The following is a 27,848-nucleotide window of genomic DNA, read 5'->3' as shown; positions in this document are numbered from 1 at the left end:
TTACCTTCTGCCCCTGAAATCTCCAATTTTTGGAGACTTTGACATCAGCCATAATAAAATCAATATAATATAAACAAACATGACAATATATATTTCCAGTGAGTTATAATTGGTGTGATATATTCACACCACTAAATTCCACTAGATGGATATAATCTTTGTTCTGTCTTTGTTATTGTTATTCCAGTGGTATACCACAGTGTAATCATGTTACATTGTGTATAACTCCCCATATTTATATTCCTTGTGTTATCTGTGCTTATATCTATGCTTAGCTGAGGACGGCAGTGCACAAGTGTCGTGTTGGATGTGTTCTAAGCATGGAAGAAAGTACTATATTGGGTAAAGTTGCCCTCGGATTCTATGTATGTATCTCCTAACAGGTGGTTAGCTCTGATAATGCTTGTTATCTGTTTTGGAGGTAAGGTGAATCCAATTCCCAAGAGGTGATCGGTGCCAGCGTGTGTAAGCTGCATGCACAAATTTGTTGAACAAGGTCTGGAAGTATATGCACAACTAATGTGAAAAAGAATACTATTGTTCATGTTAGTCATACTTAATCGGTAGTCAGTCTGTAACTTATACCTAACCTGTACTTGAGGCCACTTACTTTAATTCACCTTGAGTACAGATATCCTGTAGAAATGTGACAAAATTAATTAATTTTTAAAGTAATGGTGCCCAAATAATTTGCACAAACAGTTTTTGAAATGGTTAATCATTTACTGGTTTGATCACCATTCCCTTAAAAATGGGAAAGTTGCTATTGCATTTTGATTTGTAGAAGAAATCGGTCTTTCTTTTCTGTAACAAAGTTCAGAACTCCACTCCACAATAAAATTTAAGTAATACGCTTATTTGGGTTTTTTGGACAAAGTTCAGAACTCCACTCCAGAATAAAATTTCAGTAATATGCTTACTTGGGTTCATTGTAACTTTTTTTTTTAATGATAAGCACCACAAATACCACAGTGCATTGTCTCCAAAGTAATAACCAGGTGGGCAGCTGGGGGAAAACTGTGTAAGTAGAAAAAACGTTTAGGAGTCTTGTGAGAATTCTTTTCAGCTTCGGAACAAATTCATCTCACACATGCTATGCTTGGCAGCTAGCTTCATTTCCATCTCATGTGGAGCGGGGGAGGGGAAGGGGACAGACTTTAGAAAAGACCCTGGTGTGTGTGTGTGTGTGTGTGTGTGTGTGTGTGTGTGTGTAATGTGGTGTGAGGTAAAGTGAGAAAAGAGAAAGAGGACTGAAAAAGAGAAGTGTTTGTCCTCAAAATAAGGTAGAAAGAGTGAAAGATGGGCTCAGTGGGACTTACATCTTGTCTCCCAGTGCCCAAGTTCTTTTTCAGACTGACTTTCTTTCCTGGACATTTATTATATGTTTAAGCAAGCCAGCTCTTCATGTCGCTGGGTTTAATTTTGGAGGGTTTCCTCTGAGGGCTTTCTCGTGGACTGTTTCAGTTCTCTTCTAGGGCTAAGGGCCAGATCTCTCTCTCTCTCTCTCTCTCAGCCCCAGTTTTTTGTGTCTGCCCACCCCCAACTGTCATTTTCCTCAGCTATCATTTTATTTCTACTGTCCCACCCCCAGCCCCATTGAGTATTCTCCTTCAGAAATTGGCTGGGAAAAAATCTCCAGTACAAGTAATGGAAAATCAATCCTAAAAATTACTAATGCAGTTATAAAGCTGCTGTCTTTAGTGGTCTTTGTTTGAATGTGGAATATGGGTGTGGTTTTGGGGGGAGGGATTTTTTATTTTTATTTTTTTAAATTATGGGAAGGAGTGATAGCAGAAAGAAAAGTATGGATAAGCAATAGCGTGAGGTTGGCATAAAAAGAGATCTTGAAGGACGGACAAAGGAACATGTCAGACAGTGAAAACTGAACACTGGAAAACTTTATAGCTTATAAGGTCTAGGAAATTGCTTTGATAAAGAGAAAAGTGCATGAAATCATTTCCTTGACAGAATCCCTGGAATTTTTTTTCATGATGTAAGGATGGTGATTTTTCCATGATGTAAGGTGTATACCCCAGGTGGTACAAGAGAAGTACAACCATGGATTTTTGATAGCTGAAATCAATAGTTGTACTTCTGGTTTTAACTTAATATTTTAATATTTTGCTTGCCTGTGTAACTGTAACTAAATGAAACTGATTTCTTCCTTGTAATCTTCTAATTCTTATAGATCTGTTGTATTGTGGGGAAAAGGAAGTATTACCATGTGGAATAATTTAACTATTAACACATTTTCTCTTTTTTAAAAATATAAAATTGATTTGAAGTGTGAGGTATTGTTACAGGAAAATCTTATCAGCTGAGTGAATGGCAGGGAAATTCCAAGGTTATGTAAAGCTGAATTTTCTACTGTTGTGTTCATATTTCACTGAAGGTGCACCAAAGGTGAGATCATCTTTCTATCTAGTCAATCAGTCAGTCAGTCAAGTTTATTTGCTAAAAACCATTGATCATCACAAAAATACAGAAATACGAATAGTATTGAGGTACATTTTAACATAAGTGGTCTGCAGAACATTAGAACAAAATGTTTCTAATCCACTGGGTTGCTAAGGCAAACAGAAATATATGTGGTGTTAAATGTATCTAATCACAAAAGAATTCCAGGGAAATGTTACGCTATGGTGGTATTTCCCTGTAAAAGTTGATGATAGAAATTAGCAATACGAGGCCTTGCTTCAGTTCTTGAGAGCTTTGCAAGTGTACAGTACCATACTCTGCTTCTGTAAGGATTAGAAAATGTGCATGCTTGTTAATTTAGTCATCAGGGTCTTTATTTTCTTTGTGTAGAGCATTTGGGCTTCAGCTAGGACTACTTTGCTTTTCCTTAGTGAAGGGTCATTTGCTTTACAAGTCTTTGATGCTTGCTTTATCAGCTGTCTCTTCCCCCCCCTCCGTTTATCTGTGTAGAGGCGCTTTTCATCCATTTATGCTGATAATTCATTTGAACTTCAGCATTCAAGAATTTAACTGTTCACTTCCTGCAATTTGGAAAGAGTGATGGAATAATTTTTGTAGATGAGAATTGCCCACCCCTCCATCTCAAGAAGTCTGGACATCTAGTCTAAACATATATAAATCATGTCTGCAGAGTATAGGTTGTATCTTAGTAACTTGTACTCGGAGTAGACCCATTAAAATCAATAAATGCAAGTGAATGATGACTAACTTATGTCCACTGATTTCAGTGGGGCTACACTGAGTATGACTTAGTTGTTATTAATTTCTTCAGATAATTATTTCAGCACAAATCAGTGACTGAACTAGTTTGTAGAAAAGAGCCTTTTTTTGGTGTTATGAATGTTATATCATGGCATGAAGAATGAACTTGTAAAAAAAAGGAGGGGGAGTATGGTGGCTATTCCTTCTTCCCCGGCCCCTTGTAATCTCACAATGAAGATTGCCAAAGGGCTGGAGTGCTGTGGACCTTGTGTTGTGATTTCATGCAGATTGTTGCTGATTAGGCTCTAGTTTGCTGCTTCTTTACAAGGTGGCCTCAGCATGGATGTTGAAGTCACCCAAAACCACTGTTCTGGGTTCCTCCAACACCACACCCAAGACAACCTCAGCTCGGTCAGGGAGGCTGTTGAGCAGCAGTGTGAGTCGTACACCAACAGCATCCCTAATTTGGCTCTTTGAACCAACATCAGTTGCAGGCCCTCCAGTCCTGCTCCAAGAGAGAGGGGTTCCCCAGTGATGGGGAGTGAACGTCTATGGACTACAGCAACAACTCCCCCCTGCCCCTCCAGCCTGGGCTGATGTCATACCGAATACGCAGGTGTGCAGATCTCAGTCAGATCTGGGTCACGCAGCTCCCCCACCCAGGGGGTATCTTGGTGATACACGCCAGGTTGGCCAATTCATCCATGATCAGATCATAGATCAAGCATGGTTTTATTACAGACCGACCTGGCGTTCAGCAGTAGAACCATCAGACTGTTGGGGAGAGTGGTCGAGTATCCATTAGTATAAAATGTAGGGGAGATCCCAGAGAGGGATACCAGGTGCAAGCACCTATTATAACCCCTCTGACATCTCCTTCTACCATGCCTATCCCTCCCCTCTATCACTGAGATAGATTGCACTACAATCCCCTCCTTCAGTTTTCTCCCTGCAAGACACATCTTATATGTAGTAACACTCTGCTAGAATAAAAAAAAATCAATATATCAGGTTATGCAGACTTCAATATACAACAATTAGACCACAATACAGTCCGCCCTTGATATACCCACCCTCCAGCAAAGGGAACAAAACAAATAAGCAGGCATCCCACCCTATCTCTCACCTGGAGCATACACAATATCATATCTAATAGTAGATATGATATACCAGACCTGTAATAGCCAATTCTATATAACAGAATATTTTTATTTTTCTAATTATGCCTGATAGAAACTAGTTTCCAATTTGTTTGTATGAAAGTAGCACCGCTTCATCCTATGTTGAGAAGAAATTCCATTAATGATTTTTGGGGGTGTTTTTCTTCCCCAATGAGATTTCCAATGTGTGGTGGGCTGATAACTTGATCCCAGGTAAATTTTGTGCCTGTAGTGTCTGATGAAGTATGTGTGACAATACCAAAACACCCAGAGTCAGAAAACACTTATTCAGGGAAGATAGAATTTTTCTGTGCAGTGAACGTTTGCCCCTTCCCCTGCATCATCAGTAAACAACACGATTTCTGTTTCTTTAATAAGCTATGATTTTTATCTTCAATTACAAACAAAAACCCGTATCTTTTAACATCAAAATGTTATAGAAAATATTGTAAACTGTCTAGGAAAAACTTTATTCCAAATGAGAACTAAGATTAATGGTTTTGTGGGTTTTTTAACACCACTAAGAAACATGCAAGAAAACTGGCTTTGGTTAGAGAAATGTCCCCAACATTATATAGTTTGTGCCAACCTATTGACACCCCCACACTTTTCTCCTGTGCTGTGGACTGCTGTTGTATTGTTTGCTACTTTTCTAATCCTGTACCCTATTGCAAAGGTGGCAGCATCCAGTTATTCCAGAAGAGTAAGATCTTTCTGAAGCAAATGTTCAGCCAACTCAATGCTGGTGAAGAAGTTGTCCCTAACTACATTCCTACCATTGTTATATCATGGTTCTACCAGCTTGGTAACAATATTGTAATGAAGTGGGGTTTCCTGTGTCCCTCAAGGCTGCTTGCCAAGGTACATGTCACCCTTTAAAGAGAATGCCCTGTGCATTTCAAAGTACACCCACCCACCCCATAAGGAATGCTTGGCATCATGTCTGGATGGATGCAGATTAATTACTTCTCTTTCTTTCCCACCTTAGCTTCTCCCAGAAAATGAGTTTGAGGGGGGGGATAGCCTGGGCATAGAAAAGGATTTCTCTCTCATGAATGCCATAAAGGGGGTGCTTGGAATCAGATCTGGATGGATGCAGATTTGTTACTTCCTTTCCCATCCCATCCTAGCTTGTTCCAGAAAATGGGCTTTTTTGGTGGGGGGATAGCTTGGGCAGAGAAAGGGGTTTCTCTCCTTTGAATGCCATAAAGGGGATGGGAGAGGTGTTCATAACACTTCCCGGGCATTCATAATTCCCACCATTTGTAAAATAAAATTTACTTTGCTTGTAGAAGCCATTTCTTTTATTCCAAGAGCCAAAGATGTGTCCTTCTGCAACAATGGGACCTTGGTGATGTTATTGCAAATTTACTTTGTCATGTGACTGCAAGCTTGTTTGCTTGGGCAGGGAAATTGGACTCCAGTGCTCTTTGTTGACCTGTCCCTGACCAATTTCTATGAAAAAACTTTGGGGGTTATTACTACCCCAACCCACTAACATTGGCTGGGGTAAAGATACACCCCAATGACAAAAGTCAATACATTTCTGGGACATTTTATGCCCTTGGGTAATCTTTTGTTTCCAGAAAGAAAACAGTAAGTGGTAACTGGATGAAATTTGGGGATGTTGTATGGGTGACAATTTGTGACAATGTCCTAGAAAGAATTCCTGTAGGTCTACTTATGTGTAAATTTAAGTTGAGACCTTATTCCAGTCTGCTGCATCTGTGTTGGAATTGCTTTTTAATATGTTTTTAGACCTTTAAAAAAAAAATGTTCTTAGCCTTTTTTTTTTAAAAAAAGATGTTTTAAAAACTTTAAAAATGTTTTAGAAGATGTTTTGTTTTAATGTATTTTAAAGTCTGTTTTTATGATGTTTTAAAGTGTTTTAGTGCTTTTGTTTGCCGCCTGGGCTCCTGTTGAGAGGAAGGGCGGGATATAAATCAAATAATATATAAATTGCACAGTGAAAACTGTTTCTGGTATAGGTTTTTACCCCACAAAATTGGATGAATAAGAAGTACTAACCTTGTGATGATGTTCCTTATAACTGCAGAAGAGTCTCATGATGATCCTCATCTGTCCCCTCCCATCCCCCTCCTTGGATCCCTGTGGGTTATGAAGATGGCTTGCTAAACTAACCAGAACTGATTTTTGTGGAAACTGAAATGCAAGTTTTCAGAAATCCTCTTCCTGGTCCCGTGAGAGAAGGAGTGAGTGCATGACGCCAACACTCACAGTGATGCCTTCCTGCTCTGGCACATAGCACTAAACCATGGTTTAGCATTACATGCAAACTGATCCCCGCAACACAGTCTGCCATGGCTCCTTCTCTCCTAAGATTTTCTTCTTTGAAGAATTTCCTTTCCTTTTCCTTCTTAAAGTTTAGTTTCTTCTAACTAACAACGTTCCTTTTAATTACAATTGAACCAGTATACATTTTGAAAATATTCATCAGATTTCATCCTGATCAAATGTCAACAATGACAGTATCACTCTTTTGCAGCATAACTAATACTTTGATGGCCAAAAACAACAATTTGAGTATAAGCAATATGGCATGTCTTTTTGGGGCCTCAAGAGTTTGAGCAGTGTGAGAGCCAAAGGGGTGGGGACATCCAAGTATATTTTGTTTTATTTTCAGGCAAATATATGCTGGCTTGCATGTTTTGCTGTCTTTCCCCCCTTTGTCTTAAAGAATTAAGGGTACAATAGAAAGTACACATAGTTGTATGGTATTTAGCTGATTTCTTGCAATGTGATTCACATCATTCTTTTTGTTTCAAGAGAAGGCTACTGTTGTTGCTTTTTGTTGACACAGGAAAAATATATTTTCCTCCTACCTAGAAAAGAGAAGCTGGGCCTAAGTATCTGAAAGAGCTCTATTTTCATATAGCTAGAGCAGGGGAAAGGAACCTTTTTCAGCCTGAGGGCTGTGTTCTCTTTTTTGCAAACTTCCAAGGGCCACATGCCAGCGGTTCTTACACACATTCATACACCCTTTCTGGCCTTCATCCATGCACGTAAGAAGCATTGTCAGGGTTCATTGATACCTTCCACCAGGCAGAAACACTTAAGGAGGGTGCAAAGCAGGGTTGGTAAGGGGGTGTGGCGTGGAAAGGCCTGGAAGGTCACAATTGGCCCCTAAGCCTGAGCTTCCCCATCCTTGCTCCTAGGGCTTTGTCTATCATTCATTTTCCTCTTGTGTGAAATAGTCTATTTTTATATGTGCTGAATCTTTCAGCTGCTTTCTGCTAGAAAGTTAACATCTGAGAAAAGTGATTGCAGAGTTTCCCACCCTCTAGTAAGGACTAATCTCTTTTGCCACAGACCAACTGGCTGAGCTCTACCAGCTTGCACCCATCTGTTGGCCATCACTGGTTGAAGTACACACTGCCTTTAGAAACAGAATGTTGCCATGTGTGAGGTGTATGTTTTCCACTGGAAGAAATTAGCATTAGCACTCACTAGATGTTTTATTTATACTATCTCTTAAGGATAAGCTGTTTTAAAGCAAATTCAAGCTCTCAATCTCAATCTGAATCTGTAAACCATATGATGACATGTACTGTAGCCTTTGCTAAAATGGCAAGTGTTTCTCCTAAGGGCGGGAGAAAGTGGGTAAAATTGGTCTGCTACTGAAATATTGCCAAACTTTAGGCTTTGGTTTCAGTAATTTGGAAACAGATCCTCCATATTAGTTTTATGTCCAAAATTAGGCCTGCATGTGATTTTTGTTCGTTTATGAACAAAATGATTGAACACAACAATATTGCCAAACCTTAGGCTTTGGTTTCAGTAATTTGGAAATAGATCCTCCATATTAGTTTTATGTCCAGAATTAGGCCTGTATGTGATTTTTGTTCATTTATGAACAAAACAATGGACACAACGATTCTGCAAAACAGGTTTTCACTAATTGATAAGCTTGGCTGGAGCCATTTCAAATACACACATATACTCTGACATGAAACTGCATTTCTGTGATATGATCCCTTGCTGCTGAGAAGTGTGTGTATCACTCATCCATGTGGGTAGGACCAGTCATGATTTCGCCCATGTGATTGGAATCCCATCAGGAGGCCATAGTGTGGACATATTCTGAAGTGTTATTAAGAAGCAAAGCAATAACAACATGGACAGTGCACATACAAAATGCATATACAGGCAACCAATCCAAGTATATTCCTAAAATATACATTCTGCAACAGTGTCACAAGAGATGAAGTTCTCAAAACACTGCCCTCAGGTTACTTTTGATAAAAGGAGAAAGAACGCAGATATTAACTCATCCATTTCATATCTTGCTCATCTAATTACCAGTGTGACTTTTAAAGTACAGAAATATCACTTTTGTATTCATGTTGCATAAATTTTGTCCTTATGTCAGTAATCCAATCTTGCTGATCTGGCATCACAATCTTATATGTGTGCAGTCTGCAGGCCAGGATGAATACGTTCCATGATCTATTGGGCATAAATATGTTTTCCTTCCAAATTGTACAGCTATAACATTTTTGTTCCACCGTCTCCCCCAAGTCTTCAACTTACACCACATATGGTAGGGAAAATTCCACTGTCAGTTTATTATGTCTTGCATTGTTTGTATATGTCTGTCTGTTGCTGCTGTGCCTCTCTTTCATTGCAGGGTAGGAGTGCCAACTCCTGTCCCACAAAGGCTTTTGTCCCTTTCATATCTGTATAGTAAGGAAAGGGTTGATAAATACAGCGTCATCCATTACAGTCCTATTGTGATGTAAGAAGCCACACCTCCTAGTCCCATAAGCCAGGCACTGGGCCTCTTTCAGGGCTGGGCAGCCTCTTATACAGGATCATGATTCAAGCATTCATTTATTAATTAATTTATTAAAATTATCAGTTGCTTTTCTACACAACTATGTGCACTCAAAGTGACTTGCAGTTAGTAAAAATTAAAAGTAAAAGATTAATATTTAGATATAGTTTTTTAAAGAAACAGTATATAAAGCGGTAAAGCAATCCTTCTTAGGAAGGCTACACAACAGAAGCCTCCAAAAGCCTTCTAGAATTAAGAACCAAATGCCTGGGAGAAGAGAACTGTTTTTGCCTGGCGCCTAAAGATGGATAAAGATGGTGCCAGGTGTACCTCTCTAGGGAGAGTGTTCCACAAATGGGGTTCTGCCACTGAGAAGACCCATTCTCGTGTTGCCACTATCTGCACCTCCTTTGGAGGGGTCACACGAACAAGGGCCTCCGATGCCCAGCACATGTTCTGGTTTGGTACATATAGGGAGAAATGGTCCTTGAGGTATTGGGGTCCTGAGCCATATAAGGCTTTATAGGTCAAAACCAGCACTTTGAATTAAGCCCAGAAACTAATTAGTAGCCAGTGCAGTTGCACTGGAATTGGTGTTATGTGCTGAAACTGTCTTGTCCTGGTGAGCATTCTGGCTGTTGAATTCTGCACCAGCTGCAGTTTGCGAACTGCCTTCAAAGGCGGCAGCCCCATGTAGAACACATTGCAGTAATCTAACTTAGAGGTCATCAGAGCATAAACAACAGAAGTCAGGCTATCTACTGTCTGCTTATTGCTGGAGAGCTTTGGCATACTGTGAAAAACAATCTTGAATTCTGCATTTACAAAGCGCATATTTAGCAATGTTATGGCATTGCTTAAAACTGCAAAACAAAAAAAAGAGGTTGGCTGTAGAACTTCGTTTTTGTGGTGTTTTTAAAGACTTTGGGATTTTGATAACTTTTTTGTGAGGAGGTTCTGGGAAAAGAGGTTTGAACTCATGGGAAAGTACAGAGTAGTGAAAATGTGTATAAGTGTAAGGAGGTCTGAGGGGTCATACAAGGTTTCTTTGCTCTAGCATCCCAAACGATCAGACAAAAAAAGATCAAACAAAATGGGTTCCAATGTGCTGGGGAACGTCTTAAAATGCATCTCTCATCTTGATTGATTGTAGTTTTATAATGACCAAATGTTTTAGCAAATTGACAACTGAGTCTAGCCATTGTAATTTTCATGGTGTTTTTTTTAAAATTAACATTTATTTAGATGTCAGATAATTTATAATCTGTAACAAATTGACATTGTGAGTTAAGACAAATCAATATGGTGAAAATCAGTAACACTGTTTTGAAAAAGAAAAGAACACAGCACAGGCAACACAGAGAGCTAAATGAATGAATAGAATACAAATAGAATACAGAAAACAAATGAATAAATATTTTATTAAATAGCTGGGAGATACCCAGTTAATTGTGTGAACTTAACACTCCTGTTAAAATTTGATTTTTTGCTTTTCCACTACTGCTCCTATATGACACTGTGTGATATATTTGTTTTGCCCCTGTTCATGCATGCAGTTAGATATCATTGCCTAAATTGTGGGGCACAGACAAGTAACATCCAGTTCTCCTGTTATAGCACAGTTGGGCAAGCTACAGCCTAGATGCGACATGTCCCCCAACCTCAGTTTGTGTGGACCTGACACCTCTTAAAGCTCCTTCTGTCCTGTTGGGTTCCTCCATATTTTTCCTTTTTTAAAAATGTTCTCCCCTCCCCAACTTTCTAGGTTGGCATTGCATTTGATAAAAATGATTCTATGATTGCTTGTATGACTTGGAGAACCCCTACCCCAGCTATCTAAGAACAAATTGATAGCCTTCTGCTGTGTATGTGTGTAAGGACATTAAATTGAGAAAGGAAGTACTTTTACTTGCTTTCCAGAACTGTAGCTCTATTGGTCTGTTTTACTAAAAAATAAAACAAATAATCTGAATACTTACTTGAGAGTAATCCCATCAAACCCAATGAAACTTGGTTCTGAATAGACCTATGTAAGACTGGGAATTCTGTTTTGAGGTAGCCATTGTGAAAATTGAAACGGCAGTCTTAATTCTGTATTAGTTAATCCACATTGCTCATGATATAGCCCTCAATGTTTAGCCACAAAGGGAATATGGTCTTTAATGCCCATGGTCCTTAATGCCCACCTTTTTTACAGCATGAAGACCTTGTGACCTTGGCAAATGCTAGAGGCCCTTTGTACTGATTGGTTCATGCTGACTAGTTTTAATTAAAAAAACATTTTGTTTGAATATTTCATGAATTTAGATACATTCATCTTGGGCTGTAATCCAAATATATCAATGTGCTAAGTCACCAAATGGAGATAATTTGTTTCATGGCATGTGCAAATTATTTCACCAAGCAGTGCCAAAATGTTAATTGAGTTTTCTAAAGAACTATTTAGGTCTGAGTCATAAATATGGTTGTGGCCCAGTTTTAAACTTGCTGGACCAGTAACTCAAGGCAAAAGGAGATGGAGGCACTTGCTTTTCCATGATGCTGTAATCTAATGTGACATGCAGTGTGAGTGCTTCATGCAGAGACCAATATGTAGAATGCACTGATTCTTCCCTATCTCATGTGACAGCAACCCAAATCATCTTTGTATTTAACTTTAGTTTGTTTAATTTGGCTGTTTTTGAGGTGCATGAATGTATCTCTTTTCAAAGAGTTTGCTAGCTTAGTTTGCTTATGCAGTGGATTCATTTTGACCTTTCAGTAAAGTTTCCAGTAACGCAAAGCAAATACTCTATAAGGTACAGGGCAAGTAGAGAGAAATACATTGTGTGCCAAAAGAAATATGTCTGCTCTTCCTTCCATTTGATTTGGTTATTTCCTCAACCATTTAGCCGCTTAGGATTGGGAGAAAATATTAACTTTTACAGTCTTTATTTGTCAGGTGGCAATTTAAAATCTTTACCAGACAGGCGTTCACCAACTGTTGAAAAGCTGGAAGGATTAAGCTTGTTTGCTTTGTCTTTCTGTGTCTCTAAATAATTGAAGTTAAAGTGGTGAGGGGGACATATCTCCTTTCATCCAGTGCCAGCTCTGTGAAATGTGGTTGAAGAGATATGTAAAAGGCAAGAATTTTGTTTGGTAATTATGATTATTCAGTGGTGTGCCAGAGTTAAAATCCCAGCAATCTAAGACCAAACAGTTCTGTACTAAGAATCCATTTTACAAATGTGATGCTGTCAAGTGAATTCCACAAGGTGAACTGTTGTGGTTAGAATAGTGTTTGGCAGTGGGAATTCTATAATCATGGAGAAACTTGATGAAGCCTGAGGCCAACTGTAAGCCGCCTATCTAATAATCAATTGCCAATTTTCATAAGAAACATAAAAAGAGCCCAATTGGATCAGACCAAAGGCCCATCTAGTCCAGCGCTCTGTTCTTATAGTGGCCATCCAGGTCCCATGGGAAGCCTGCAGGCAAAATGTGAGCACAACAGCACTCTCCCTACATGCAGTTCCCATCAATTGGCATTCAGAGGTATACTGCCTCTGACTGTGGAGGGAGCCTTTGATTGCCTTTTCCTCCATGAATATTTCTGATCCTCTTTTAAAGCTATCCGAGTTGGTGGCTATCACTATCCCTTGTGAGAGCATATTGTCCCCCCTTCTTTTAGACATCTTCTGAGAAGGGCATTGTTTAGACAGGCCTTCACAATATGAATTTCTTTGTTTAACCAGCCAGTATCTACTCATGTTTTAATGATATTTTTATTTATGCTTTTATGGATATTTTTACTGATTTTATTATATATTGTATGTTGTATAGTGCCTTGATATACTTTATGAATAAATAAATAAATAAATGGAATTTGCCTTTTTCACATCTGCCACATGCTGGCTCAACATCTTCATTGAGCTATCCTCACTACCAGTTTAGACCCCATTGGTTTATATGTGAAATTAGGATTTTTTCTTTTTCTTTCTTTTTGTTGCCCCAATGTGCATCACTTTACACTCACATTGAATTGTATTCTCCATTTACTGTCCATTCACCCAGTTTGTAGATATCCTTTTAGAACTCTTCACAATTCCTTTTGTTGTTGTTGTTATAATTGCCCTGAACAATTTGGTATCGTCAGCAAACTTTGATACCTCACTATTCACCCCTAATTCTAGATAATTTATTCACCAGTTTAACAGCAGAAGTCCTAATACAGATCCTTGGGGAGGTGCCACTTTTTACATCCCTCCATTGGGAGAATGGTTCATTTATTCTGACTTCCTGTTCTTTAACGAGTTACTGGTCCATAAGAGGACCTCTCCTCTTATCTCATGATGGCTAAAGCTACTCTTGACTCTTTGATGAAAGTGAGCTTTTTGAAAGTCTTAAGTACACAGTGTCAAGTTGAACACCTCTGTCTATATGTTTGTTGACACTCTCAAAGAACTCTAAAAGTTAGTGCAGCCTTTCCATTGCAGAAGCCATGCTGTTTCTGCTTCAGCAAGACTTGTTCTTCTATATGTTTGGTAATATTCTCTGTAATAAAAATTTCCACCATTGTTTCCAGAACAGATGGCTGTAATTTATTGGATTCCCCCTGGATCCCATTAAAAATGGGTGCAACATTAGGTATGGAGGCTAATCTTAGGGACAAAGTTACATATTTTTATTAGAAGATCAGCAATTTCACATTTGAGTTCTTTAAGAACTCTTGGGTGGATGCCGTACTCAGTGATATTGTCCATTTTAAAATTGTTCTTGAGGCCCAACACCTTGTCTTCTGTCACCACTATTTGCCTAGTTCCTTACACCTCCTTCCTCTGTGAAGACAGATGCAAATAATTCATCTTTTCTGCAGTTTCCCTTCTTTACTGCACCTTTTGACTTCCTTGTTCAATAATCCAACTGTCTTTCCAGCTAGTCTCCTGCTTCTAATATCTTTAAACCAGTAGTCTTCAACTGGTCCAAAACCCAGACCCACCTCTGACTCCCAACCTGCAACATAGGACCCACTTACCAATTTTCACTTTTAATTTATACTTAATACTGCTAATAATGCACATTATTAATCCTAAAATGGCAATTCACAGGGCAATACACATAGTGTTACCTTAGCACTACTACCAGTGATTTTTATACTTGATCTTAGCCAAAAAGCTGAGAACCAATGATTTCTTTTTAAAGTCTTGCTCACAATTTCAGTGGGACACCTGGGTATGTTTGTTCATTCCAGTGAGGGGGGATATTAGGCTAACTCACAGTTCATTTCCTATGTCTAAACTGGTTTTTTGTTTTGTTTTGAAGGTCACCATCCTTGAAAAGCCTTGCTCACAAAGATGCAGTAGGGCTCCACTCATATGGCAGGCTAGGTTCTAGGCCTCCGCCGAAAAGTGAAAATTGCTGAAAAGTGGAACATAGCCCATCTAGAGAGTGAGTGAGTGAAGCCTACTGCTGCGCTGGCATGATCAGCTGTAGCATGCTACAGCTGTAGCGCACGGAGCTTCAGGGGCCAAGCGCTATCAGCTGGAGTGCAGCGGCTGGAGCTCCCCGTGCTACAGTTGTTGTGCGCTCCAGCTGATTGCGCCGGTGCAGCAGCAGGCTTCGATCAGCTGTAGCGTGGGGAGCTCCAGCCACCACACTCCAGCTGACAGCGCTTGGCCGCTGAAGCTCCCTGCGCTACAGCTGATCGATCACTACAGTCATTAACCAAAATGGAGACAATAGTCAAGAAATCAGAAGAAGGCTAGGACTGGGGAGGGCAACTGTGAGAGAACTAGAAAAGGTCCTCAGATGCAAAGATGTATCACTGAACACTAAAGTCAGGATCATTCAGACCATGGTATTCCCAATCTCTGTGTATGGATGTGAAAGTCGGACAGTGAAAAAGGCGGGTAAAAGAAAAATCAACTCCTTTGAAATGTGGTGTTTCAGAAGGGAGTAGAAAAAGAGGAAGGCCAAACAAGAGATGGATTGATTCCATAAAGGAAGCCACAGACCTGAACTTACAAGATCTGAACAGGGCGGTTCATGACATGCTGTTGGAGGTTGCTGATTCATAGGGTCGCCATAAGTTGTAATTGACTTGAAGGCATATAACAACAACAACAACATATAACCAAACCAAGAGTACTTCTGAAATTAATTGTTGGTTGTATTTGTCTAGCAGTACAGTTTAGCACTTCATTTTGTTTTCTTCCAAAGAGATAACTATAATTGCTATACAATGTGTCTATTGTATGTGTTTAAAATATAGATCTATATCATTTTATTGTGCTCTTCAGTTGCTGAAGGGATGAGAAGGGAAGTGGACATCTAGCAAATTGCCACCAGCTCTTAAAGTTACAAAGTTCTTATAATGACCAGTTTTGAATGGAAACAGTTCAGGGGGATAAAGAGGCAAATGGAGGGGGTCTCTTAGCAAAGCCAATGGAGAGAGCCTTTTCCCCTCTCTCCTGCAGCCTGATGGAATGGGTACAGCTTGACTGAGGGTGGGTATTCTGATCCCGTGGTTCTGAAACCCACTTTGCCAGACAGTCAACTCAATCTCTCTTTTAATCAGAACTATTTTATCAAACCAGAAAAAACAAGGTATACAGAAACTTCAAAGAAAATGTACAGTCTTGGGGGATGGTAAACTGAGGATGGTGATGATGATGATGATGATGATGAAGGTTGATGGCAGGTAATTATATTGTAGAATTGTTGAAGAGGTAGTAACAGAGGAGAGGTAACTTCTGAGAGAAAGACAGCTTCTGGAAGAGGCAATTCTGACAGAGGAATAACTTCTGAGAGCTAGCCTGCTGCTAGCTTCACTGATGACTGAAACAAACTGAGACAGGTTTTGGAGGGAAAACTAACTAACCAATTAAAGAGAGGAGTGATGTCACCTGACAGGAACTTACTGTAAGGCTAAGGGAGCATAGAGACAGACCTCTAGAGTTTCATAACCTAATAAATACATTCTTTAGCACAATGGAAGGAGTCTCTCTGCGGAGGCAGCACAGTGGGTATTGAGTCTGATGGAGCATGGTTCTCAGCTAAGATTTTTAATACATTATATCATTGCAAAAAGCTCTATAAGCTAATGTGTATTCAGACACTATGGATGGATAACGGGAGTCTTTCTATCCTTCCTTCCTTCCTTCCTTCCTTCCTTCCTTCCTTCCTTCCTTCCTTCCTTCCTTCAAGGAGCTCAAGGTGGCATACACAGTTCTCCCCTCTCCATTATAGCCTCACAACAATCCTATTTAGTAGGTAAGGCTGAGAGACAGTGACTGTACCAGGTCACCCAGTGGGCCTAACCATTACACCACACTGGCTTTTATTTGCCAAAGAAAATGTATTGCTTCCAGAGAAGATCAAGAACTTAGGCTGAACTCCCAACATTCTGTCAATACCAGTTCACATTATTTTTAAATAATTGCTGCATGAGACATATAGCTGGGTGTGTAGGTTAAGTGAAATGGCCAGTAAACAAGCTTGCCAAGAATCTTTGATAGATGTTTGGTTGTGTTTTCTTATGTACTTTTGTTGACTAAATGTGTTGGTGACTAAAAATGTGTTTTTAAATTTGTATATTTGTTTTTAATGTTTTTAATTGTTGTAAACTGCCCAGAGAGCTTCGGCTATGGGGCGGTATACAAATGCAATCAATCAATCAATCAATCATTAATTCAGTAGGCCGGCCACCATTGTCTAATTATGTGGATAATGTCTATCCACAAAGATATATAATTTGAAACTAGCCTGATTGTGATAGTTGGCCCCAGGCCCCAATCCAAAATTACAAGTGTACATAATTTTGGTTTTAGTGAGAGTTAACAAATCAGTTCCACTATTATTCACAGGTGTTTTCCTGAAGAAAGTTTTGTTTTTGTTTTGGCAGAATTTTGTTTGGTGTGTCATTTTGTAGGTCCTCTGCTTCAGAAGTAAAAATTTGTCAGCCCCTCCCGTTATATTGTCTCTGGGGTTTACTAACTGGCTACCTGGGAACATATCCACAACTCTCCTGTGGTAGCCATAGGTATGACTCCTTGTGTGTGAATTTCTGTCATTCATACTTGTTGTTGTTGTTGTTATGTGCCTTCAAGTCAATTACGACTTATGGCAACCCTATGAATCAGCGACCTCCAAGAGCATCTGTCATGAACCACCCTGCTCAGAGCTTATAAGTTCAGATCTGTGGCTTCCTTTATGGAATCAATCCATCTCTTGTTTGGCCTTCCTCTTTTTCTACTCCCTTCTGTTTTTCCCAGCATTATTGTCTTTTCTAGTGAATCATGTCTTCTCATTATGTGTCCAAAGTATGATAACCTCAGTTTCATCATTTTAGCTTCTAGTGACAGTTCTGGTTTAATTTGTTCTAACACCCAATTATTTATCTTTTTCGCAGTCCATGGTATGTGCAAAGCTCTCCTCCAGCACCACATTTCAAAGGAGTTGATTTTTCTCTTACCTGCCTTTTTCACTGTCCAACTTTCACATCCATACATAGAGATCGGGAATACCATGGTCTGAATGATCCTGACTTTGGTGTTCAGTGATATATCTTTGCATTTGAGGACCTTTCCTAGTTTTCTCACAGCTGCCCTCCCCAGTCCTAGCCTTCTTCTGATTTCTTGACTGTTGTCTCCATTTTGGTTAATGACTGTGCCGAGGTATTGATAATCCTTGACAAGCTAGGGAAAATAAATATGTCCTCTAGTTCAATGGTTTCCAATTTTTCTTTCCCATGGACCTCTTGAAAATTGCTGAGGGTCTTGGTGGACCACTTAATTATTTTTCTACTTGTTGTAGCAATTGTAATGTGCTGTGCTAGATCCTGTATGATTTTAACTGTATTTTTATTATTTCTTTTATTTCTTATATTGTATTACAATTTGAATTAAAAATCAATATGAATATTTAATGCAGATATGCCATGGACCACCTGAATGAAGCCTGCAGACCACTGGTGGTCCACGGACCATAGTTTGTGAACCCTCTTCTAGTAGTTGTCAGGTGGTTCTATGTTGTACTGCATGTAGGCTAAAGTTACCCACAGGTAGAATTAAACTTACCTCTAGCTAGTGATTTAAAGAGTGAATTGTCTTTGGTTTGTAAATATATCAGCTACTTCTCAATACAGTAGCCAGTTGGTTTAATGCTATTTTCCTTAGGTTTTGTACAGGTTTACGTCCAGTGATGAAAGCAGGAATGCAAGAGGAACCTGCAAGATCTCAATCCAGTGATTTATTCATACAGTAACTTTTTCCTGTCCCTTAGTGTTTTTTTTAAAAATATATAAACAGTGATCAGATGCTTTAGGATGCTTTTCTGATGTATTTTTCCTTTCTTTTTCCCACCACATACTTAGCAACCTTTCTGTAGCTCCTCATGGTTCAAGCAACAGCTTGTCAGAGTTTTCATTGGCTGCAAGCTCCCTTTTATTCTTAACCGTTTCATGGGGCTGCATATTTGTTTCCCACAGTTTTCTGCATGTTTGTCTGAAATGAACCATGAAATGATTCAGTGCCAGCATGTGTTTTCAATAATCAGGGAATGTGGGCATATGGAAGGGAGAGGAATGTTCAGTTTTTCAGTGTGACTCTTGGCTAGGGATGGTCAATTATTTTAAGGTTATGTGATGTCTTGGATGAACCGTCTGTGACTTTCAGCAAGCATTAAAAGAGTTAAAAGTCAGGGTGGTGAACTGTTCCGGTTTTGTTTTTAAGGAGACTTTGGTTGATGCAGCAAACAAGTTCATAAAGTTGAAAGAGAGAGTGTGTGTTTTAGACCTTTTTAGATTCTCCGTGTGGGTTCCTGTGATGATCCTTCTACAAACCCATACATGCAAGGTTTTTTCTCTCTGCCTCCTGAGAATTCTCATATCCTTTCACATCTCCCAAGAGATGCTAGGTCTACACATAAAGCAAAATAAGTGAATAGAATGCTGATATGATAGACTGGGCTACACTGCTTCAGACTGCAGGTGGAGGATAACATTTGACTATTCCTCCCAAGTTTTTTTTAAAAAATGCTCATCTAAATCAGGGAGTGGTTCATACATTGGTACCCTCACAATTAAACTACTATAATGTGTTGTATGTGGGGACTACCCTTGTGCCTGGTTCAGTGGATGTGAGTCCATTAGGATAAATGGAGCATTGCCCCACAAAACCCTCAGTCAGCCCTCACCTATCTGGCTTCTTACGAACAGCCACAGGGGGTTGCCCTGCCTGTGGCAGATTTTTCTTCCTTAGTCTCCATGTTGCTGTTGTAGAACTTGGCAGACAGGAGGAGGATGGGAACAAAACTAGCATTTCTTGGCTCTGCCTATCATTGGCTCTGACTCACCTACAATTTGCCTCCCTGCTTTTCACCCTACCAGTGCCAATGGGCACCAGCTACCAAGGAGCTGCTGCTAGGGAGCTCAGTGGGACACCCAGGTTTATACATGTTACACTGGTATTGAAGGATCTGCCCTGACTGCCTATTAGCTACCAAGCCAAGTTCAAGGTTTTGTTGACATGTAAAGCCCTAAACAACTTGGCACTAGGATACGTAGTAGGTTGCCTTCCCAGCTGCAGACAAAGCTGATCTTCAAGGAGACCCTGCTGGTCATTCCACAGTGAGAGGATTGTTAGAATGCTGTGACAACATGGAAGTGGGACTTTTCGGTGATCGCACCAAACCTCTGGAATGCCCTTCTTTGGGTAATTTGTGAGGTGGAGGTGGTATTTTATTATTATTTATTTATTAGATTTATATCCTGCCTTTCCTCCCAGTAGGAGGCCAGGGCGGCAATTATCTAGTAATGATCTTTAAATACCTCTTTAAAACTTGCCTGTGTTTTCCTGGACCCTGACCTCTTATTTTTAATTCTCTGTTCTGCGAACTGTATATAGTTTTGGTTTCCCCTAGTTTTTAGGAAATTACTGAACGTTATTGTATTTCTATTGCTTTTATGTAGAGCACTTGGAGACTTTATACCGTTTGGTGGTATTAAAAATATATAAATAATGAGAACTGAATCCCAAGATCCTTTGTGGCATTAGAAGGTATCCTGAGGCACTTATCATGTGTTGCTTCACTAATAGTGCTAAAATATTGTTCCCTAAGCGTACTGTGTTGACTTGCTTGTGCAGTTTTACTGGTCCTGGAGAGGAAGACCATTCTGCTACTGTTCTCTCTTTCTGTCTTCATAACCCTGGCTCAGGTGTGCTATACAATTACTTGCAATAATTCCCTTATAACTCTTCAGAATCCTTTAACTTTACTATAACTTTTTAAATGCCATCCACCTTGAATTATATTTTAGGATCAAAAACCTCTGGGGGGGCTACCCTTGTGCCTGGTTCAGAAGCTGCAGCAGTGGATGCTAGTCTGTTAGGGTGAATGGGGCACTGCCCCACCAACCCTCAGTCTGGCCACTTGGTTTAAGAGAAGAAAGAAGGCACTGACAAAAAAAATATACATCGAACAGAGTCCTTTAATTATGACCCTCTAATTAAATAGAGTCCCTTAATTATGGCCCTCTAATTAAACAAATAAAACAACTGCTTTGAATGGAAACACCTGCCCTTTCCGTGGTTGGGAAGAGTGGGGACAGTAAAAATGATAATTCTATCAAAGTTACTCTTCTTTTTCAGAACTATACCGATCGCTATTCCATGAAAGAAGCTAAGAAGATGACAAACTTTACTGCTCAGATTTATCCATCAGGTCAAAAAGCCTGGACTTTTGACACACAATTTTATATAATGCTGTGGCCTGGTGTGTGTGTGTGTATGCCTGACTTAAAATTGCACCACAATGCAGCACATTTTTTTAAAAAATGCTGCCAATAGTGCATAAGGATCTAGATATTTATTTATTTATGCATGCATGCCCCACCTTTCTTTTCATGAAACCCAAGGCGGCTTACATATGGTTCCCAGGCGGTCTTCCATCCAGGCACTGACCAGACCTGACCCTGTTTAGCTTCAGTAGGGAGCTGGCCTTATGTGCCTTTAGACCATAGCCTGGGACTTCATGGGTTATCATGATTCATGGGTTACCATGGAGTATCCCTTGCTTGGGGATTGGAAACTCAGCGTTCTTCACTTTTACAATGACCTGCAAAGAAGATCTCTGTTTACTAAATAGCGGACATGGGGGCATGGAGGAATGGGGAGAAATGACTAATCTCTTTACATTCTCCAATAATGTTTTCCCTTTACCACAAGTTATTTCATTATAAGAATAAATTTGCAGATTTTCATAATCAGGAGTCTGAGGCATTTTATACTTTAAGTGATTTGTTTTTCAATTCCTCACCACTTTGCAGCAAATTTGGGACAAAATTGCAACCACTTACCTGTAGTTGGGACCACTCCATCAGATTCAACATTTCCTATTAGGCCCTTTGGTAGCAGCACAGGGAGTAAAGGGCATGTTCCATGTTAAATGGGTTTTGTTTATAAGTCATGTAGCGACAAAGGAACACAATTGGTCTCTACCTTTGACCCATCATACTCTATGGAAGGATGTGTTTGGGTAGTTTGGGTTATGCTTAATTAATGCTGATGTCTTTAGCATACTATTGGATTATTACAATTACTTCAGTTAAACTAGCTATTTGCTATGGCTCTTGTTAGTATTGCTGATCATTAAACACCAAGTTTCTACGGGTGAAGAATTACTGGTAGTTGTTTTATGACCCCCTATGTCTCCATGTGGATTGTTTTTTGCAGGCATAAACATGATGTTATATGCAGTGAGTGATTATATGCTATAAATAAATGGGTGTAGAGCTCAGGTAACCACTCATATAGGTTACATTTGACTAGGTAATTGATTTTGCCTTTTACATTTTCCCTAAAATTACTTTATTCCATTTTATTTTTCAGTTTTGGATTTGATGTGATAGTTCATAATTTTTTGTTTGTGTATTTTAAATTGTAATTGAATTTGAATTAATTACTTATTGAGATTATTGTAAATTGAGATTAACAATGAGAAACATATATTGTAAAACTTCAATAAAATTTACAATTAAAAAAAAAAGAAGGCACTGAAATTCACTCACACATGAAAAAATGGAATTGTAACTAAGATGCCTTCCTTAACCTTTGCGCCATGTAAGCAAAATTGTGGGTAATAAATATAGGCTGGCACCAATATCTGTCTCCTTTTGGAGTATAATTCAAGTAATAGGCTGGAAGTAGTGCAAATATTACATTGCTTCCTTTTTTTCTCCAGTATACATGATGTCCCCCTCTAGGATGCACAACCCCTCTAGGATGCACACCTTAATGTGGTGAGGGGGTTTGAGAGTATTGAAGAAGCTGAGAGCAATGCCGTCAGGAGTCTAGACCAAGAGGCTAGACTCCTAGCAGGGGCACCCAAGGCGGAATGGTCAAAGCTGAAACACCAGACTAAGATGCATCCAAACTCAGAGGAAGGCAATGGTAAACCACCTCTGAATACCTCTTACCACGAAAACCCTACAAACAGAGTATCCAAAATGCAACACGAGATAGTGCTGAAAGATGAGACCCCCAGGTCAGAAGGCACTCACTGAGCTACTTGGGAAGAACAAAGGACAAGATCTGAACAGGGTGGCTCATGACAGATGCTTTTGGAGGTCACTGATTCATAGGGTCGCCATAAGTCGTAATTGACTTGAAGGCACATAACAATAACAAAAAATCATAATGTACAACTAATAGGGGTGGACAGGTGAGTCTGTTTTCAGTCCATGTCAATATTTTCATATATTCATAAGTCCTTTCTATGCTGTTTCCGTATCAGTTAAGAAAAAGCTCACAAAATTGCATGGTTTTTGTAAGTATTTAAACTAAAACACACTCTTTTGTGTGCTTTGTTGTTTGCACTGAAGAAGTGCAAAGACTGAAAGATAACTGCAGTCCAATCATTTATTAGTCTGGGAAGTATAAGTCAGGTCAGTTTGCTTAAAAATACGGACTAACAAAATGTTCAAGCATCCTTAATAACTAGTAAAGCCTCGATTGCTGTTGCTTATGCTCTTCGCTTAGAGGGGTTGAACTGAATCTGTTGTCTCTATCACATGCTGGCTCCGTAACTGGAGAAAACTAAAAACAGTTTTATTAAATTTCACAACTGCTAAAGCAGCTGCTGCATTACAAATATATTTGTTTAAAAATTTCACATAATGTTTATATTCACTTAAGGGAACATAGAAGAGCTAAAATGTATAGCTTGCATTTAGCTTGTGTGTGTAAATTGCTTGGAAGGCACTCAACCATGTATGGCTTTATTTCAGGCCCACATATTGAGAGAAAATGAGATGCAGCAAATCTGTATATGACAGTGAAATGTTGGTTATTTGGCTGTTATATGAAGTTTGGGAAGGCTGTATTGATTCAGATCCTTTGTTTGTTTTTCTCTGTCCCATGAGGTGGTGTGATAGTCAGATTTCAGGCAAAAGTGGATAGCAAGCAAGAGTTTAAGTGATGGCAGATCCCATGGCATCAAAACCTGGTTGGGACATGAAATAGTACCATAACATACTCTCCAGTAAAAGCAGAGTTGCAAGCTGAAAAAGACAGTCAGTGCTCAAGTGACGTGAGTCAATAGGGCAGCCATTCCCAACCAGTGTGCCTTCAGATGTTGTTGGACCACAATTCCCATCTTTCCTGACCATTGGCAATGCTGGCTGAGGCTGATGGGAGTTGTGGTCCAACAACATCTGGAGGCACACTGGTTGGGAAAGGCTGCAATAGGGGATGAGCAATTGCTTCTTGGTGCGGGCTACCTCTTTGAGTCACAGAACTATATAGGTATGATGGCCCTAATCATTAGTGAGTAAAGGTGCTGTGCCTGCTTCAACACATACTACTGCTTTTTGTAGTATCATGACCTGTAATCAAGTGAGTATTTTGCTTTTTGGGGGGTAGCTTTTTAAAAAAATCTTTCTGGGTGCTTCCTTGTAGGGGGGTTGGGTTTTGGGAATTAGAAGGTGAAATCCAATGTTGTGTGAGCTGCTTCCACTTGTGCAACAGGATTTCTCCCTTTCCACCAGACTGCAGCCCTCTGTACTTCCCTGATCTGCTCCAGAGAGTTCTTCCAAACCTTTGGAGCAGATTTGGGAGGGGTGTGTGTGGAGGAGGGCTGCAAGTGGTGGAAGAGAGGACGTAGAAGCCCTATTACACAAGTGGAAGTCTGTTCCACTGGTGAATGGGCACAACTGCAATATCACCCAGAGGACCTGAAATCTTGGAATGAGTGGTGAAATATCTTGGAGTTACTATATGATTTATTTCAGTTCACAGGTATTAGAATCTGAACATTGCATCTTATAATCAAATGGTTTGGAAGCTTAGTTGTTTTCAGTAGGAGTTTAGATGTGTTCATTAGTTTTTCTGAATATTGTACTTTAGGGATACAGTCCCATTAACAGCTTTCTGGACTGAAGGCTGTACTTATTTGTCTCTTGTATTCAGATGGAAAAGTGAGGGATTTTTTTTGCAGGATTCATATTTATTTCTGTGAATGCTACTGAGAACATTAACTGCTGATTAATCCTTGTTATTTGCAACTTGCTTGTGTCATTAGTTTGAACACAATATGATCCACTGGATTTTATATCTTACCTTCTGTTTTTTTCCTAAAGAAAAATTATTATTGGATCATGCTATACATTTTGCCTGAACTTAAAGGAAACAAATGCCTTTTCTCATTAGATAATTGCAGAAAAAACTAACCAAGTGCAGGTGTTTCAGTCATTGGACCTTAAGCTTAAAAATGTAAAATTTGCATACAAGCAGCTGTCATAAGGTTTGAACTCTAGCTGAAAGTATTGAATTGCCCAATAAAATACATATTCTGACACTAGCACAGTAGCTGGGAATTCATTTGCAAACCCTGTTCATTTGGGAGCTTCTAAAAACTACAATTATCTTGAAGGAACTGTGAATCTCCATCCAGGTGTTTAAATGATTTATACACAATAAGGCTGTCTCCAGCCTGTTTCCTTCCTTGGCTGGCTGCAGCTAGCAGGACTAAGTGTCAAAAATTTGCATTGTCTACAGAAAAGTTAATGCTGGGTCTGATTCCTTTAAGATGGCATCGTTGTTATATGTAAAGAAATTATGGCATGGATAGCCTTGTAGTTCCTCACTTTATTTTGATTTACAGTATGTACCACACAGGAATAATTCTCTAAAACAGTGGTTCCCAACCTTTATGAGTGCAGGGCCCCTTTTATTTATTTAGTCCTGGACTACGACCTGGGAGACCAGGGTTCAAATCCCCACATAGCCATGAAGCTCACTGGGTGACCTTGGGCCAGTCACTGCCTCTCAGCCTCATGAAAACCCTATTCGTAGGGTCGCCATAAGTTGGAATTGACTTGAAGGCAGTACATTTACATTTTTTATATTTAAATAAAACTCTAAGTGGTGTACAACAAGTCAAAACATCTTAAAACAAGTACAAAAAATAAATAAAATACAGTTAACTGAACAAAACATCCTCTTTAGTATCAATGTAATATAAACATTGCATATAAAATTAAGTACAAGAAATACAAGAAAAAACCATAATGTACATAATAGACTAAACAGAATATTCCCTACGTTTCAAGGAAAAACAAGCATGTTAAAACAAGCTTATTTTTAAACATAATAGATTAAACAAATCAGATTTCTTAATCACAGTATAATAAAAAGCAAAATTAAAACAAATTTTGTAACCTCAAAAATCTTTGTGTTCCCTCACATGCTAATTATTGTAATTTTACTCTATGTTAATTGGGAAAAAAATCACAATGAAGCATTATATAATGTCACTTTTTACTCATCACAAAAACAAATATGATGATGATATTTATTACCAGTCCTTCACCAGAAGATGCCGGTGCAGATTCCAACAACATTTGTTGCTATGTGCCTTCAAGTCGATTATGTCTTATGGCAACCACATGAATCAGTGACCTCCAATAGCATCTGTCATGAACCACCCTGTTCAGAGCTTATAAGTTCAGGTCTGTGGCTTCCTTTATGGAATCAATCCATCTCTTGTTTGGTTGTCCTCTTTTTCTACTCCCTTCTGTTTTTCCTAGCATTATTGTCTTTTCTAGTGAATCATGTCTTGCCATTATGTGTCCAAGTATGATAACCTCAGTTTCATCATTTTAGCTTCTAGTGACAGTTCTGGTTTAATTTGTTCTAACACCTAATTATTTGTCTTTTTCGCAGTCCATAGTATGCGCAAAGCTCTCCTCCAACACTACATTTCAAAGGAGTTGATTTTTCTCTTATCTGCTTTTTTCACTGTCCAACTTTCACATCCATACATAGATATCAGGAATACCATGGTCTGAATGATCCTGACGTTGGTGTTCAGTGATATATCTTTCCATTTGAGGTCCTTTTCTAGTTCTCTTATAGCTGCCCTCCCCAGTCCTAGCCTTCTTCTGATTTCTTTACTCTTGTCTCCATTTTGGTTAATGGCTGTGCCAAGGTATTAATAATCCTTGACAAGTTCAATGTCCTCATTGTCAACTTTAAAGTTACATAAATCTTCTGTTGTCCTTACTTTAGTCTTTTTGACATGCAGCTGTAGTCCTGGTTTTGTGCTTTCCTCTTTAACTTTCATCAGCATTTGTTTCAAATCATCACTGGTTTCTGCTAGTAGTATGGTATTGTCTGCATATCTTAAATTATTGATATTTCTCCCTCCAATTTTCACACCTCCTTCATCTTGGTCCAATCCTGCTTTCCGTATGATATGTTCTGAGTATAGATTTAACAAATAGGGTGATAAAATACACCCCTGTCTCACACCCTTTCCAATGGGGAACCAATCAGTTTCTCCATATTTTGTCCTTGCAGTAGCTTCTTGTCCAGAGTATAGGTTGCACATCAGGACAATCAGATGCTGTGGCACCCTCATTTCATTTAAAGCATTCTATAGTTTTTCATAATCTACACAGTCAAAGGGTTTGCTGTAATCTATAAAGATTTTCTTCTGAAATTCCTTGGTCCTTTCCATTATCCAATGTATGTTTGCGATATGATCTCTGGTGCCTCTTCCCTTTCTAAATTCAGTTTGGACATCTTGCATTTCTCACTCCATATATGGTAAGAGACTTTGCTGTAGAATCTTGAGCATTACTTGCATGGGATATAAAGGCAATAGTTCGATAATTACTGCATTCCCTGGGATCCCCTTTCTATGGAATTGGGATGTATATTGAACGCTTCCAGTCTGCAGGCCATTGTTTAGTTTTCCATATTTGTTGACAAATTTTTGTCAAAATTCAGTCTGAGTAGCTTGTAGCAACTCTATTGGTATGCCATCTGTTCCTGGGCTTCCTTTCAGCATTGACCCAGCTGCATCATTAGTCACAGCACTACTCGTACTTGTCTGTTGTTCTTCCCCAGTAGCTTGGTGAGTGCCTTCTGGCCTGGGGGTCTCATCTTCCAGCACTATTGCATGTTGCATTTTGGATACTCTGTTCGTAGGGTTTTCGTGGTAAGAGGTATTCAGAGGTGGTTTACCATTGCCTTCCTCTGAGTTTGGATGCATCTTAGTCTGGTGTCTCAGTTTTGACCATTCCACCGTGGGTGCCCCTGCTAGGAATCTAGCCTCTTGGTCTAGACTCCTGATGGCATTGCTCTCAGCTTCTTCAACTCTCTCAAACCCCCTCATCATGTTAAGTAAGGTGTGCATCCTAGTGTACAACAATATAAACAACTTTTAACCGTTTT

General features: G+C 39.3%; 1 protein-coding gene across 6 annotated transcripts in view; it reads left to right on the top strand.

Annotated features, from left to right (window-relative positions):
* Positions 1-27,848, top strand: part of SLC25A26 (solute carrier family 25 member 26) — a 185,534-nt gene that overhangs the window by 66,550 nt on the left and 91,136 nt on the right. Inside the window, exon 6 of one of the 6 annotated variants that reach the window (XM_061618699.1) lies at positions 20,763-22,014. The exons of the other annotated variants lie outside the window; for them this stretch is intronic. Within the exon in view, the coding sequence (XP_061474683.1) occupies positions 20,763-20,960 (198 nt within the window). The 3' untranslated portion in view covers positions 20,961-22,014. Of the gene's footprint in view, positions 1-20,762; positions 22,015-27,848 lie in introns of those variants that run through there. 6 annotated transcript variants of the gene reach the window in all.

The sequence above is a fragment of the Rhineura floridana genome, chromosome 3 (genome assembly GCF_030035675.1).
Source record: "Rhineura floridana isolate rRhiFlo1 chromosome 3, rRhiFlo1.hap2, whole genome shotgun sequence".
NCBI lineage: Eukaryota > Metazoa > Chordata > Lepidosauria > Squamata > Rhineuridae > Rhineura > Rhineura floridana.
The sequence above is the reverse complement of the archived record's forward strand: the minus strand, read 5'-3'. Positions and strand labels throughout refer to the sequence as shown.